This window comes from Trachemys scripta, chromosome 9, assembly GCF_013100865.1.
Source record: "Trachemys scripta elegans isolate TJP31775 chromosome 9, CAS_Tse_1.0, whole genome shotgun sequence".
Lineage (NCBI taxonomy): Eukaryota > Metazoa > Chordata > Testudines > Emydidae > Trachemys > Trachemys scripta.
In genome coordinates this window covers 36,145,239-36,161,011 of record NC_048306.1, presented here as the reverse complement: position 1 = coordinate 36,161,011, position 15,773 = coordinate 36,145,239, and the positions used below count along the sequence as shown (strand labels likewise).

General features: G+C 41.4%; 1 protein-coding gene across 5 annotated transcripts in view; it reads right to left on the bottom strand.

Moving 5' to 3' along the window:
* DIAPH2 (diaphanous related formin 2) overlaps positions 1 to 15,773 on the bottom strand; it is an 874,039-nt gene that overhangs the window by 641,722 nt on the left and 216,544 nt on the right. For all 5 annotated transcript variants that reach the window (XM_034781186.1, XM_034781187.1, XM_034781188.1 and 2 more), the window contains 2 exons: positions 13,131 to 13,235; positions 4,413 to 4,700 (listed from right to left, as the gene is read on the bottom strand). In XM_034781186.1, the coding sequence (XP_034637077.1) occupies positions 4,413 to 4,700; positions 13,131 to 13,235 (393 nt within the window). The remainder of the gene's footprint in view (positions 1 to 4,412; positions 4,701 to 13,130; positions 13,236 to 15,773) is intronic.

The following is a 15,773-nucleotide window of genomic DNA, read 5'->3' as shown; positions in this document are numbered from 1 at the left end:
AAACCTCTGGTTTTGAAAACAATATACTTAGAATTTAATATAGACATAAAATGCCTATATTTTCTCTGGTTTTATAGCAGCAGCAATCCAGTCTTCAGTTCTCTATGACAGACTATCAAGCACTGACACTGTCACTACTTTGGCATCAGCAACAGGAATTATTGCTTTTATTTCATATAGCTGAGATGAAGCAGGAGAAAACTATATTGCTTGGCCCCAGTGATATCACTGTCAGTTATGAGCAATAATCTGAATTTCAAATACTTTTCTCTAAATATTACCCAAAAGTGGAGTTCATACTGCAATTGTCTGTCCAGTAAAACAAACAGTGGTAATCACACAATAACACACAAGTTTGCAATGCATTTTTTATTAGCACAAGGAGTAACCATTTGGGGGAACAAAGGCATCAGGATTTCTAAATTAAATGTAATTTAAGATTAAATGTATTTTAGATTACCAGATGCAGGCTACAATACTTTGATTCAACTCATTTTTGTGTCTATCACAAGTTTAATTAAAACAATCATGTGAGGGAAAGTCAAGAAGTCTAATGACAGCACAGCATGTAAAGGATAGGATTCAAGTACTAAACTTCATTCTGAATTTCCTGGAATGAGAGCATTGCTAAATTAGTGAGTTCCTGGGAAGATTTGAAGTGTTGCATAACTCTCTCTAATAACCTCATATAGCCCCCTCCCCCCCCGAAATTATAAGGACTCGCAAGTAAAATATGACAAGACAACACCTGGATGATTTGGCACTCTGTAAATAGAGGGAATAGATCTATCTGCAACAGTTATATTAGCTACTTCAATACAGAAGCTTAAAAGGGAAGAATAAAGTGGTAAATAAGAAGAATCCAGAAAGCACCTTCTTGTAGTAAAGATGGGAATGATCACAACCATTTATACTCTCACACAGACATTAATTTATTTAAACATAAAAGTATAGAAGGGATGAGAAAAGGGAACACTGTAAGAAAGCCCCAAATGTATTTCAAGATAGTCACTGAGTAACAAAAACAAAATTGAAAAGAATGCTTAACTTTTTATTTGGAGCTTGATTCTTTTTAAATATTTTAGTTTAAAGGTCAGTTTTTTAAACTCTGCTTTTTTTTTTTTTTAATTTTGTATATGCTACATATATTTCAGAATTATTTTTAACAGCTCCATGCATTCTATGTCTTCTGGCAAAACATTGAGGATGGTAAATAATATAAACTTATTATCATGGTAAATTATATAAATTCATAATATATATATTTCCACTCCGAGGTTTTAAAGTACTGTATAGCTATATCAGCCTACTGGACGTTTTTGTTTTTTTAAACCTTAATGGAACTTGCCACAGAACTGAAAGTATCACAATGATCTGCAAATGAGAACATAGCGTTATAATGGGCCCAATTTGGTCCTCCTTCCAGAAGAAGGAAGTAATGTCATTTCACAACATCCCAGACTTCCAGTGGAGTGAAAGTTAATCTTACTTTGTAGTCTGAAACATTCTTGAGATCACGCATTCAACCGATTAACTCATGTGTGGAGATAGGGGCTCCAGGCTAGTTTTGCTCCAAGGGGCAGTAGACAAATACGTCAGGAGGGTCCTAATTCAGGAAGGTATTGAAAAAACATGGACTATTGCCATTTCACATATTAAGAAATGAGGCATTTGGATTAAGTAACTAGATCATGTTCACAGAGGAAATCTCTGGCAGAAATTAGCCAAGATCTCTTTAGTCCCAGTCAAGTGCTATAACCCCAAGACCACCTATATAGTATAGGCGTATAACTGCAGATGTTTTCCCACTGTATCTCACCACACAGAGGAAGCAATTTGAGAGCTGGGTTAGAGATGTGACTATTTGTCTCCCCATCACTTACGTGTGACTGGGAATGCGTCCAGAAAGGAACACTTTTGGTTATCCACTGATGTGTTCTATTTTGGGGCTGCTTTTGTAGACTGATAGATTTGTGACAGTAGGCCACTGTTACGTATCATACTTGCATATTGCTATTGAACTATTTAGTAAAGAACATTACTGTCCAGTTAAAACTGTCCTTGTAATCTTCTTCACCCTCCAACAGTCGGTTCTGACAACCCAGGTCCCACTGTGCACTGCTGACTATACTGTCACAGCTTATAGTATCTTTCATGTGCTAAAACACTGTCTGCTCTCATTTAAATGCATGGTATTGTTAAGTAGAAAAGGGGCATGCACTGCCCACACCTAATCCATTTTAATGCCTGCAGAGTCTTCAGCACTTTCTTCTAGATGGGGCATGATGGCCTGACTCTAGAGATCAGCACTGACTATGCAATTGCTTTTACTCCCAAAAACCAACTGAGAAGTAATTTAGAGGGCATGCATACATTCTACTATTTGGTTTTATATATATATATATATATATATATATATACACCTATCTCATAGAACTGGAAGGGACCCTGAAAGGTCACTGAGTCCAGCCCCCTGCCCTCACTAGCAGGACCAAGTACTGACTTTATCCCGGATCTCTAAGTGGCCCCCTCAAGGACTGAACTCACAACCCTGGGTTTAGCAGGCCAATGCTCAAACCACTGAGCTATCCCTCCCTCAATTCTTATTTGCTCTTCATGATTATACTTATAATGAAGGCAAGTTACATCTCTACGTTATTAGGTAATGATTTAATGTGTAGATAAAATGAACAAGTTGTTCTTGCATGTTCCACCATCCAAATAACAAAATATAAAAGATTTTATTTATCTAAACATAACTAGATCTAAAATTGAAGTGATTTGTATTATACTTAAGGACCTACTTAATTTGCGATATCGCAGAAACTGCAGATCCCACAATAGTGGGCTTCCATTGCAATTTTGGTGGCCCCACACACAATAAAGAACAGATGTTTTCTAACACTGTGGCTTTTACAACATATTTGATAGATTTTGCAACTGCCAGAAAGGTAAACATATTTTTTAGAGAAATGTTTTATCTTTCACAGTGACAGATATGGGGCAAGTGTTGTTAAAGGGTGTTCTGTGCAACTGACCACAGGCAACACAAACAAAAGTTATGCAAATCAAATTTTAGCCAAGTATTCCACCACATTCACAACGGGTGGCACAAACACATAAGCAATCTAAAAATAGAATATAACTCTGTTAATTTTCTTTAACCACACATACCTTAACAATGCATAATAAAACCACAGAGCATGCATGAAGTTTCCACTTAAATGACAAGAAGTTGATTTTAAAATTATACTGTCACAGGGTGACTTGCCACTTTAGGAGAGATGGGGCCAGTCATACCTGTACCTTAATTAGTTAGTCCTGCTACCTCAGGCTGGGAAGCAGCTAAGGAGGGTCAGGTGATAGATTAATGGACATCCGGACCTTACAAAAGGACTGAATGAGATTCATCTGGAGCAAGAACCCATAGGGACTGTACAGGCTCCTGTGGAAAGCCCCAAAACAGGGCTCTGTACCAGAGCAGGGAAAGACAAAGCATAGATCCAGCAAGGGGCTGAGAACGGTAAGTCAGGGGAACAAGCCTGAGGGCCAAGTGCTCTATATCAGAGCAGGAAAAAGGACTCTCAAAGTAGCTCAGTAAGGGGCTGGGAACAGGTCCCAGAGGACTGGCTGAACAGAAGCCTTGAAGAGCAGAAGAATGTTTTAGTTTGTTTGTGACATTTTACTTGGAGTTTTGCTACCCCAAAAGAGGTTTAGAACCTAGCCAGAGGACTAAACCACAGTGCCAGCACAGGCTGGTGTCTGGAAAACTGAGGAGAGCAACCTGAGGAAGGGAAACTGAGGTAGTGAAGGCCAGCTCCACAGCACACAACCAATGGGGGGTGGGGGTGAAGAACAGGATGCCACTACAGGGCAGCTACACCCCATGACAGATTCACTGAAGTAAGATTGTTTAAAAATCCTGTCCTTGAGTTAGAAAATAATGGAAATATAAGCTTGTATACATCATTGACACAAAAAATATTAAAGGGTGTTTCTTCTAATATTAAATATTAAAGGTTGTTTCTTCTAAATTTCAAAAAAAAATCTCAAGCAAACTTTTTAAAAAGATGAATGGATGAAGATCTAAAGCTACTTATGCTGTGAGATTATTGAAGGACAACCTTGGAAAACAGCACACAGCCAAAGCAAGCAAGTATTTTGACTATCATCTGAAGAAGGGGAGGATTAACCCGCAATGTGCTGGAGCTACAATCCACTTGATCCAAACTGCATCGTCCCCAAACCATGCCTCCCAGATAGCCTCCCTTGGTCACAGCATGAACAGATGGAATTCTCAGAGGGTTTGTTGTGATTTTTGTTTGTTTGTTTGTATTGTCTCCACAAATTTCACCCTCTTTTCTCTCAAAGACCGTTTTCCCCTCCCAATAAGGAGAAAAATACTTAGGTACCTTTGACCAATTGATTCTCTTCATAGAGACCTCAGGTTTATACTTTTTCTTTTCCTTCATTCCATAAGGCAGGGATGCTGGAGCTCCTGGAGGAGGAGGTATGCCCCCGAGAGGCGGTGGTAATGGAGGGCCACCAAAAAGAGGCGGTGGTGGAGGTACACCTCCTCCAGGCAAAGGAGGTGGAGGTGGAGGTGGAGGTAGGATTCCACCAGGTAATGGAGGTGGTGGCGGTGGAGGTGATGAAGGAGGAGCCCCTGATGTAGGCTGACCAGCTGAAAGTAATGGACTCTGAAATTTAAGCAGGATGAAGTTATTTTTTTTTTAATTGCAAAAAATCTTTGATAAATAACTTAAACTGACCAGGCTATTTCTATGTCATATCTATCTCTACTTCAGGGTAACAATAAACACAGCATTTCTCGGATATCTACAAGTACTCAGAAAAAATTGTTTTTAAAACCTACCGTATTTATGACAAGTAACTTTTACAATTTGTACTTTAACGTATAAGCATTTCCTGGCCCTACTAATGTCTAAGATGACCATATTTTCTCCCTATACTTAGCAGTGTTTTGCCTGAATCATTGGCAAATAATGACAGTAATTGGCTTCTGCTATATCAATAAAAATGCTAGGTTACCTACCTTAATAAACAGTTGCTGCATATTACACCACTACAGATTGCTTGCAGTGAAATAGTCCTAGTAGCTAACATTTAAATGAGTATCTTACCATATTCACTATCATCATGATTACATAAATATTCCCCCCCACGCCCAAATCAGATCATCTAGGCATTCTAGGATGCCAAATAAACAAAAATCAACATTAATACTTACTAACACCAACCAGGTAGGGCGAGAGTTTCAAAAACAAAGGATACTCAGGCACCACATTCCCATTTAAAATGTGCCTCTTAATCCAACACTTCTCTTAGGCAAGTTTCCCCCACCCCCCTCCCATTTTGCATTTGTCCAGGATCAGATAGCAAGTCACTAGGAGTGTCAGACTTAGAATTCAGAAACACATGGTTACCAACAGACCACTATTTACCAACTTTTTCATAGTGGGTATAACTTTGGGATATTAAGAGAAATTGTTTAAAAGGAGGGGATCCCAATTGACAGTAGGGGAAAATAATGAAATGCAGTTCTTGAAATGAATTAAACTTTAAAGCCTCCAATAAGAAAACGATTGAAGAAATTTGTTATATGCCATCACCATCCGCTGAATACCAATGGAAGCAGTAAAGAAACAAAGATGAAAACTAAACACTCATTTGACATATATCCAGTAGGATTAAGAGGGTGGCCCTCTCCTCCAAGCCTGGAAACTAGGGTATATAAACTGTGCTCAGGAGAGTTCACAGAATCAGAACTGGAAGGGACCTCAAGAGGTTATCTAGTCCAGTCCCCTGCACTCAAGGCAACAAGAAGATGAAGAATCAAAAGTGTGACCAACGCTCAGACCAGAGGAAAGCACTTGCCCCCATCCCAGGGTTAAGAGGATAACAAGAAGTGCTGAGATTTCATTTCAGAGGTATTTCCCCTTCTTTACTGTAAGCAACCGCGGGTTATCTTGCTAAGTTTACACTCTCTAGTGAGATGTCAAGTATTTTAACAGTCTAAACATCTGCAAGTGATTAGTGTATCCACTCAGATAATTTTAAAATGTTAGTAATCCAGGAAGTACTAAAATTCTGATTAATAAATTATCAGTAATGTAATGTTTTCATCTGATCTAGCATGTTTCAAGGTGCAAGCAAAGTTTTATCTTGTCCTCCGGTTTTTAAGCACTGCATAAAATATTTCTGTGCAACACTGATGATGACAGTTGATTCTCCTGAAACCTAAAGTCTAATATGTCAATATTTGGAAAGCCATGTATACATGCAGTAAATTGACATGATAGAAAAAAATGTACTCTGGATTATCAGCACCTGAGTGAGACCCTTATCTCAAACCATTTGCTGTAATCAAGATTTGATGTGGCAATTTGTGAGGAAGGTCTATGGCTGATGAATGAAATCTGTGTAATACTATGCTTTAGCATGAAATCCTCTCTCTGCAACTTGACTTATAGCAAATATACTACTTTTATGGTTCCATGGACATAATAAATCAAGTTATGACACATACTAATACAAGAATAAAAGTACGTATACTTTCATTCTGACAAGATGATATATGTGCTGTGTATGAATATATTGTAATAAGTATTTTCCTTCAGAGGAGACTTAGCACACAGATTTTGACCACTTTCCATGATTAAAGGTCCCACGACACTTGTGCAAAGAAAGAGATGTTCAACCAATTATGTTGCCCAAATTCAATTTGGGTAATTACATTCTGCTTTCCAAAATTCCACTCTGAAGTTACAAATGGAAAAACATGTTCCAATGTATAAAACATGCCTTTGGGGTACAGAAATGGATCCATAACATTTCTGCAGAACCAAGCCTAGGTATATTAAGTTTAAATGACTCAATCATCCGTTTAGTAAATAAAAGGAATTAATCCAGATTATAACTAAATATAAACTAATATCCAGCAAACAGTAAAAATGTTATCTTAATGACATACAAAATATAGTCAGTGAAAACCTCAAATTACTGTATAGCAGAATATTAGTACAGACTAACAGCATCAATTTTACCTAAAAGTTGTTGGCCCAACTAGTCAGACCGCATCTAATTCCAGAGATGATATACAGTTGAACTAAAGTAACAGTTACTCATAGCTCAGGGAGTGACTGAATTTAGTTTTATACCACAGTGAGTTTACAATCTCAAACAAGAAGCACCCTCAAGATGTCATTTAAGGCTGATTAAGTACAGGGAATCCACAAAGAATACGCTTACCAGATATAAAAATTTTATTAAAGCTAATGTTAAAAAATATTACATAGTACATAGGTTGGGGAAAGTGTGTCTGTATATCTGGGGATAGTGCTTAGATTATCCACAAATACAAAATTAGTTTTTTAAATGTTATATGCTACATAGAGTATATAATCAGCAATAACCCAAATTTAGGTGAACGGATACACTTAAGTATCCAGTTTAGATACAGTTTAGAAATTAGAATCCGAATACAGGGGTACATCACTCATGAAAAGTTGTACAGAGATTTGGTTGTGGAAAGCAAAATAGATCAATGGGTGGAGATTGTCCCTCAGTAATTTGAGAATTAGATTGGTTGTCCATTTAGAAAATACAATCCATGAGGAAAGTATTTATTACTTTCCTGACTGCGCTTCTCATCGGCACTCTAGCTCATCCCTCCTGGTATTGCCGATGTCCAGTGATGTGTTCTATATGGATGTCCCTCCATCACCTGATGGCATCTGACACCATGAGTTGCCGCATCAGCCGAGTGTAGCGTTGACTGATTCCACATTCTCTCAGCACTCGCTTGTTACTGGGATCCCATGCACAAAAGGCTCTGACGATCAGTGCATGTGTCTGGACCTGGTAACCCTTAGTTCTCAAGGTTTCGTTCAGAGGGGCATATTTCTCCACCTTTCGAGTTCCGGCATCATCGAGCTCCGGCCGGGGTCCTGTTCTTGAACGGCACTGTGACGTCCACCATGATGATCTTCTTCCGGTCCTCGTTGGTGAGGATGATGTCTGGTCGCAGTTGGCTGTCAGTTCTGGGAATTGAGGAATTCACGGCGACCTTCCCTATGGGTGGTGGGATAGCTCTGATCAGGCAATCTTGGATGGTGTTGTGTCGCAGCTGCCAAGCTCTCGAATGGGGCTTGCAGCTACACAAGATGTGGGGTAGCATCTCGTTGGCATAGCCGCACTTCCTGCATCACTTATTCCGACTCCCATGGTGGACGGCTCCGTTCAGTGGGATGCACTTGAGCCGGGCCCTGTGGATGAACTCAAGTTGGCAAATCGGGGGAAGCTGCCCTTGGGGAGGAAGTGGTTGCTGGCGTCCCACTTGCACGTCACCTTGAATGCCTTGCCCTGGTCCGACTTCCATTTCAGGTTTTCCACGTATTGGCAGTGGATGATATCCTTCAGGGTCCTCTCCAGCATGGGTCTAGCTCTCAGAGTAATGATAGCATGATCTGTATTCTTCACCTGTGGTACCAGGAAACCCAGATCTTGGTGTTCTTCGCACCAAGTCCAGTGGCAACCGATATGCTTCTCCAGTCATCGCGTAGCATTGCGGGCACAAGTCCAGAGCAAAGCAAAGTCTCCCTGTCTCTTCCAATTTCACCTTCCAGTGAGCCGCTCAGGTAGGTGGCGACATCTTGGCTGGAGGAGGTCCTGACGATTCACTTCTTGACAGCATCCTGCAGAGCACTCTCCGCAAGGTTCCTCACCATGGTGTCCGGGCACATCAGAAGGCGTGAGTGATGATGGCAATGTCGCACAGATCACCCATTCGAGGGACGTTGATGCCGCCTTGCCTGTGTGAGATGTACACCAGTTCATTGCTGGACCTCTGGGGAAGAAACATCTACTTCTTCACCAGCTGCCGGATGGTGCTCTCTGCCTTCTTCAGGAGGTACCTTCGCCACGGCAGATCCCCTCAGGACGAATGAGATACGGGGAATCAGGAAGGTGTTCAAGGCACTGACTTTCTGCCATGGTGCCAGTAGGGAGAAGTCGATCCTGGCCACATCTCATAGGATCTCCGTGATGGTATCCTCAGGTGTCTGCTGGACGTGGAAAACCGTTGGTGTACGAAGACGTTGGTATGCTTGCCTGTCCTCGAGGAAGATGATGGGTTCAGCCTGGATCTGAGAAGACGTTGTCTGGATTGAATCCCTTCTTCTGCCATCGATATGCAGGGATTCACAATTCCTGGCATTGAAGCGGAGTCCCAGTTGACAGCCTGACTGGTGATGGCAAGCATTTGCTGGAGACTCTTGGGGTTGTCTGAGATCAGGACCAGACCATCTGCATAGGCCAGGATATTCACTCTTTTGTCATATAGCTTGAAACCACCTAGACTGCTGGAGATCACTCGAATGAGCGGCTCCACGGCTAAGTTGAAAACGATGGGGCTCAGGGGACAGTCTTGCTACATGCCGCTACCGATAGGAATTTTGGGCGTCTCTCCTTCCATAGAGCGGATGGTGCTGGTGCAGCCTTCATACTGTTCCCAGATCAGTTGGAGAAAGTTTTCAGGCATCCCAAACTCTCGCAGCGTGGCAAAAATGTGCTGGTGAGTCATCAATCCAAAAGCATTAGCCAAGTCAAGCCATGCTATGGCACACTGCCGCCGTGCCCTCCTGGCCATGTGGATGGCAGTCTGGAGGACAAAGTTGTGTTCGTAGCAGCCTTCACATGATATGAAGCCTTTCTGGATGGAGCTGATGGCTCCTCCATTCACCGACCAGTCTGTGATCCTAGCCGTGAGGCAGCTGACATACAGTTTGTACATGGTGGAACAGAGAGAGATAGGTCTCCAGTTGTTGGGGTCATCTTGCTCGCCTTTCTTGTTAGATGAGCACCATCATAGACTTCTTCCAGGAGCTGGGAGTATGGTGGAACTGTTTCCATTTGTTGAAAATGGCAGTTAGTACCACATAACCGGGGGCTCATTTTTTCAGGAAGTTGTAGTGAATGCCATCTTTTCCCAGGGCTGTATTTTTGGTCTTTGTAAGTCTGGCCTCTGCTGCCCATGATATAAAGTCTTGTTCCAGGTCCTCTGCACAGTCAACCTGGGGTAGGGAATAAAGGCACTCTGGACACTGAGCATCATTCTGAGATACATGGACAAACACCCCTTTGAAGTACGAGAATAGTCTCTCGGATGGGATTGCGCAGTAGGGTGAGGGCCCATCAAGGATCTCGCTCATAGCCTTGGGGCGGTTTGACCGGTAGAGCTTCTGAAACCTGGATGCTGCTGCTGGGTTGTAGTGACGCCTGATGTTCCTTCTCCTGGCTTCCTTCATGTTGTTGTGGTTCTGTCTGGATGCAGGAGCTATGTGCGCAGTCGGTGTGTTCTCCTGAGTTCCCTTGCTCCCAGATACGATTTCTGCAGACAGATCTTTAGTGAGTTTGTCTACAAGGAGGTCAAAGTCCTCAAAGGAGACTGTCTTCGCCAACTCCTCCATCCAAGTGGCTTGCCATGGTGTGGCAGCACTCACCAGGGGCTGCTGCTGTTCTGGCTGCTCAATCTCCACAGGCTCGGGCTGGAAAACTGCTGTGGGATTAGCCTACTGCCTTTTTCCCTCCCGGTGTTCGGCCGGATCTTCTGTAATGAGGGCAGTGTCTTCCCTTACCAATTTTAGGGCAGCACTGGTCCTTTTAGGAAGGACAGTTTTAGAGGCAGCAGTACTGTCCCTTTTAGGGATGCGGTCTTGCTTGGGAGGGTCCTTCTGTGGATGTGTTCTGCCTGGGGGGACCTTGGTGGAGTGAGAGACATTCCGGGGTTACCTGTGGGGGGCAGGGTGGCGCTGAGCCTTCTGACGATGGCATTGTGCGGGACATACTGCGAGGAAGCACTAAGCCATCTAGACAGGGAGTTGCCTTGCATAAGCTGCGAGGGAGCGCTGATCCTACTCTTGGCAGGGTCCAGCTTAGGGATTTTTGAGGCAGCGCTTACTCTTCCAATGGTAGTATCCAGGTGGGTGGTCCCAGGGGCAGGAAGTCCTTTCCTCGGTAGATGGTTGGACCAGCTTTTCATGCTGTGGCTCTGGGGGAGTTGGTTGGGATGCAGTATGGAGTTGGTTGGGATGAGAGTGTTTGGGGAGTTGGAAGCCGGAGCATGTTGTGTTTCTGCTTTCGGAGCAGAGATAGGGTGGCGGAAACAGACTGGTAGAGTTGGACTCTTCCAATTCGAGATGTCCTTTGCAGGTGATTTGATGAGACTTACATTTCTTCTGCGTCTTGAAAGGCAGGTCGCAGAGGGCACACCGGAAGGCGATCCGCTTGCTATGGATTTTCTTGAGGTGTCTGATGAGTCTGCCAATGTACTGGAATCCTCAGACCGGATAGCAGAAGGGGCAAAGGAGTACGTCCGTAGGGAGGGGATACTGGAGATAGATGCAATCGTTCTCTTTTTCGTCTCCCTCTGTTGGATGGGCTTCAGTCGTATCAGCGGATTCGCTAGATCATTCTCATTGCTCTGGGAGAGTAGTATGGAGAGGTTAGGTTGGACAGACATCTAGTGAGATGTTGAGGTCCCACTGTGGGGTTTATGAGGGGAGGCTGGTTTCACCAGTTGGCGTACTTTCCAGCATAGCAGGACAACGACCAGCATAAGGATCCTGAGCAATGCAGGAAGTGGAAGAAATTCTCTGTCTAGCATCCTTCTCCTGAAGAGCAGGCAAGATGTTTGTCCTGGCTGTGGTGTCCCAGAAGGCCGTCCTCGAGGTGCAAGATCTCCCTGCAGCAGAATCTCCACGAGTTTTCTTCAAGGAGGTTCTGCTTTTCCAATCGATGCTGCTCATCTGCGATGTCCTGGAAGCGCTGAGGGTCTTCTTAGAGGGTATTCCTGATGGGCATTCTGTGGAGCAGCAGCAGTCCGAGAAGCAGCTGAAGGTTTCTGTGGAATCAGCAATGGAGCGATCGTCTTCTCAATCTGCCCTGGAGTCTCCGAATGCAGCACAAAGATTTTCTTTTGAAGCAGCAGCAGTAGAATCCATCTTCAAAGCGGTATTCTTCCTCAGACAAGTCATGTCTTCTAGAAGGTGCAGTTTCTGCCTCAGTAATTAACTGATAACTACGCTTGATCTTAACCATAAATAAAATATATTGCAATATAAACTGATCAATCAGCCACCGTGATTAGTTTGTGTATATCTGTTTTTTGTTTTAATTTTCTGATCCAACAGGAAGGTTTGCTTGACATTATGTCCCATGGAAAAGTGTGCTTATTCACTCACGAGTGGTGGTGGGGGGGATTTCAGCTAGAATCTACATTTTAGCACTTACAAAATAGTTTTATCATAGACTATTCATACATTTGACAACCATGAAATGTGAGATTTCAGAACCATGGTAGGAACTTCTGTAAAATATACTTTAAATTTTATATTAAATTATTTTAAATAATTAAAATTAGTGACTTTTTTTGGCTATAATTGGAAGAAAAAAAATTGTCACGAGTTCAAACTTCTCAAAACCTCATGACATTTTAGCCTCAATAAGCAAGCCAGCTATGACAGGCTTGTCATACACTTACATTTGAGAAAATATATTATTTCCATTAATCTTGCCAACATGCTCAGAGACCATCTGATTGCCCTATCTGGGGTCGGGAAGGAATTTTCACCTCGGTCAGATTAGCAGAGACCCTGGGGCTTTTTTTGCCTTCCTCTACAGCATGGGGCACAGATCACCTGCAGGTTTAAACAAATGTAAATGGTGGATTCTCTGTAACTTAAAATCTTAAAACTTGATTTGAGGACTTCAGTAACTCAGCTGGTGTTTGTACTTCTATTACAGGAGTGGGTGGCTGAGGTTCCGTGGTCTGCAACGTGCAGGGGGTCAGACTACATGATCACAATGGTCCCTCCTGGCCTTAAAGTCTCAGTCTATCCTGCATGCTCTTGTAGAACCAACTCATACACATTTGTCAAGTAACACCCTGTGTACTCTACTTTTAAAATCAATCTGAATTATTTAAAAGAAATTTTCAAATTGTCACCAGACACAATGCTCTTGGTGATATTTTTCTTTCATTCCAACGATATAATTTTCTACTGTGGAACTCACCGTGACATGACAAAGTCTATATCTCACTTCATTACCTGGGTTCGTAGCTGTTGGATTTCTGTTTCAAGCTCTTTGATCTTCTCCTCTCGTTTCTGAAGTTCAGCCTGTGCCTCTTGTCGAGCCGTGAATTCTTCATCAAACTGCAATGATTACCACCATAAAATCATTCATCCATCTATGCTCACACTAAATACAGCAGTTTAAGGCTTTAAACAATAGGGTGAGTAAAGCAATAGAAGCATTTGTGGCTCATATTGCATGACCGATTGGAAAACTACAGAAAACACAATTCTTCTGGTCACTAAGAATTCACAACAATGTGTATAGATCCAGCTACATCACAAATTGTTGTAAACTTGCAGAAAAGCTTTTTTCCCCCAGCACTTTCCAAGCTGTAACCTTTTAAACACCTTTTGACCACTTTCATTTCCTCTGAAATGACATGAGGCTGAAATATTAAAAGTAACTTGAGTATTCTGGAATGTCTGGAGGATTCTCAGTGACTTGAAGTCTTTAAATCATGATTTGGGGACTTCAACAGCTGAGTCAAGGGAGAGAATTCTTCCAGGAGTGGGTGGGTCAGCTTTTGTGGCCCACATCATGCGGGAGGTCAGACTAGATGATCATAATGGTCCCTTCTGACCTTAGAGTCTATGAATCATAACAAACCATATTAAATATGGCCTATGAATAACCAGTTGCAATGGCCTATGGATAACCAATTCTAGTTATGAATGGGTGTAACAATTCTAAGGGGGACTTTTACATTCCAAGAAGTTTTTGTTTTGCTTTTTAAAAAAAAAAAAGAAAAAGAAAAAAAAGCAATCTGACTGGAATAAGCTTTTGTTCTCACATAGATTCTAGGAACATTATGTTGTGTATTATTAAGTTACTGCAAGGTGCACTTTAATTTGCCCCACACCAGAAACAAAACACGTTCTCGATTAGAATTAAAGTAATATATTTGAAGATAAGTATAGTCTCTCATTGTTGAAGATTAACAATATTGCTTCAAACTGCAATCACTGCTGCAGATGGCATAGTTTAAAAGGAGTGACTTGCAGTTCTATACTTTTATATTTACAACACTTAAAACTCATTGACAGAAGTAAATGATGTAGAGCTGCATGTATGTTAGAAGAGTTGGATTCTCAAGATAAATAAAGTAAGTAAGATCTACATCCTGGGAGATTTTGAGGATATCTGAATACAGAGAAACAAGAAATGGAGATCTTCAATACATTCTTCCATGTCTAATCTGACGGATGAGGCCACTTTGCAGATTTGCAACTATATCCAAGCATTGGCACACTCTTGCTGAATATACAGTTAATATATAGTGAAGATACGGGTCTGCAGCTCATGATGTAATGTTTTCCCCAAATTTAATAAAGGTCATGTTCCAGATAGACATGATTTTTGGCCCCTACATGCCAGGAAGCAAGCAAAGCCCAGTCTGAAATATTACCATTTCCTAAATTTGGTACTGAAACTATTTCTACTCTAATGGAAATTTTTATTTTGGCTTCCTTTAGTTAACTTTTTAAAATGATTATCAAAATCCCTTAGGAGGAATTCTGTAAAGCTTTTTCCTTCAAAAATAAGAACGGAAAGACATAGCTCAGGAAAACATTCTACGACTCTCAAATAGTAGTAAAGCAACGCTGTGCACAGACAAGCATCCAAAGCATTTGTTATTTCGAGGGTTCCGACACCAACAGTGCTGTGTTTAACTCTGTGCTTAAGTAATATTAAGAGCACTGACAAGTGAATGAGAAGATCCATCACTCCACTTCCGTTTTAAGTTCATGTGTCCAATACATTCTAGAATATGTTGCATTTCAAATTAGGAGGATTCTGAAGCCAGGTCCATCAATCAATGTTGCTCTGGCCTATTTTATGTCCAGCAGTTAGTGTTTTCCTCACAGGACCCAGAAAGACACGATTGCTGGAAATTTTATAGGGCAATCAGTGTTTGATATAAGTGAAGTAACTTTTGAGTTACTCAAAGGATACTCTGAAAGTGGAATGTCATGTGGCAAAACTCTGAGAATGCAAAATTACTAAAAGGACGACTAAATTTTCTAAAGACAACCAACCAACCCAAGTGGAATGCTTCACATGGAAATAATTTTAAGGCCCGACAATCTACTCCTAATAATGAAAAGAAGGGCAAAATCATTTCTATTAGGTCTTTTTTATAACTTAATTGACATCTTTAGAAATATATTAAATCACAAAGATTAACATTTAAGAAATACTTGTTCTGAGATAGCAATGTAAGAATGCTTTTAGGTTTGAATTGGAGTGCTCTCCTGACTATTTACTACCACTGAAGGAACGTAGGCATTTTGTTGCCATTATGAAGATATGTTCTGACCACCCATAGAGTCAATAACAGTAAAGGATCATAAGCTGTACTTCGGTTTCCTATTGAAACTGATTTAACTTTATCTTGCTGAAGTAGAAAGATATGGATCTAGATAGCCTTAAGAGAGAGCAATGAATTAAAGTGCTAGACTTTTCCTGTAATTAACTGTCTCTTCCTGTATTCTAAAGACAGTTAATTACAGGAAAACCTGAAAAAAATTTCTGAATTTAGTCCAGCTCATGTTCATCTGAGAGGTTCATTCTCCAGAAAGAACATCATTCTACTTAATTCGGAAAGAATCAGGGTT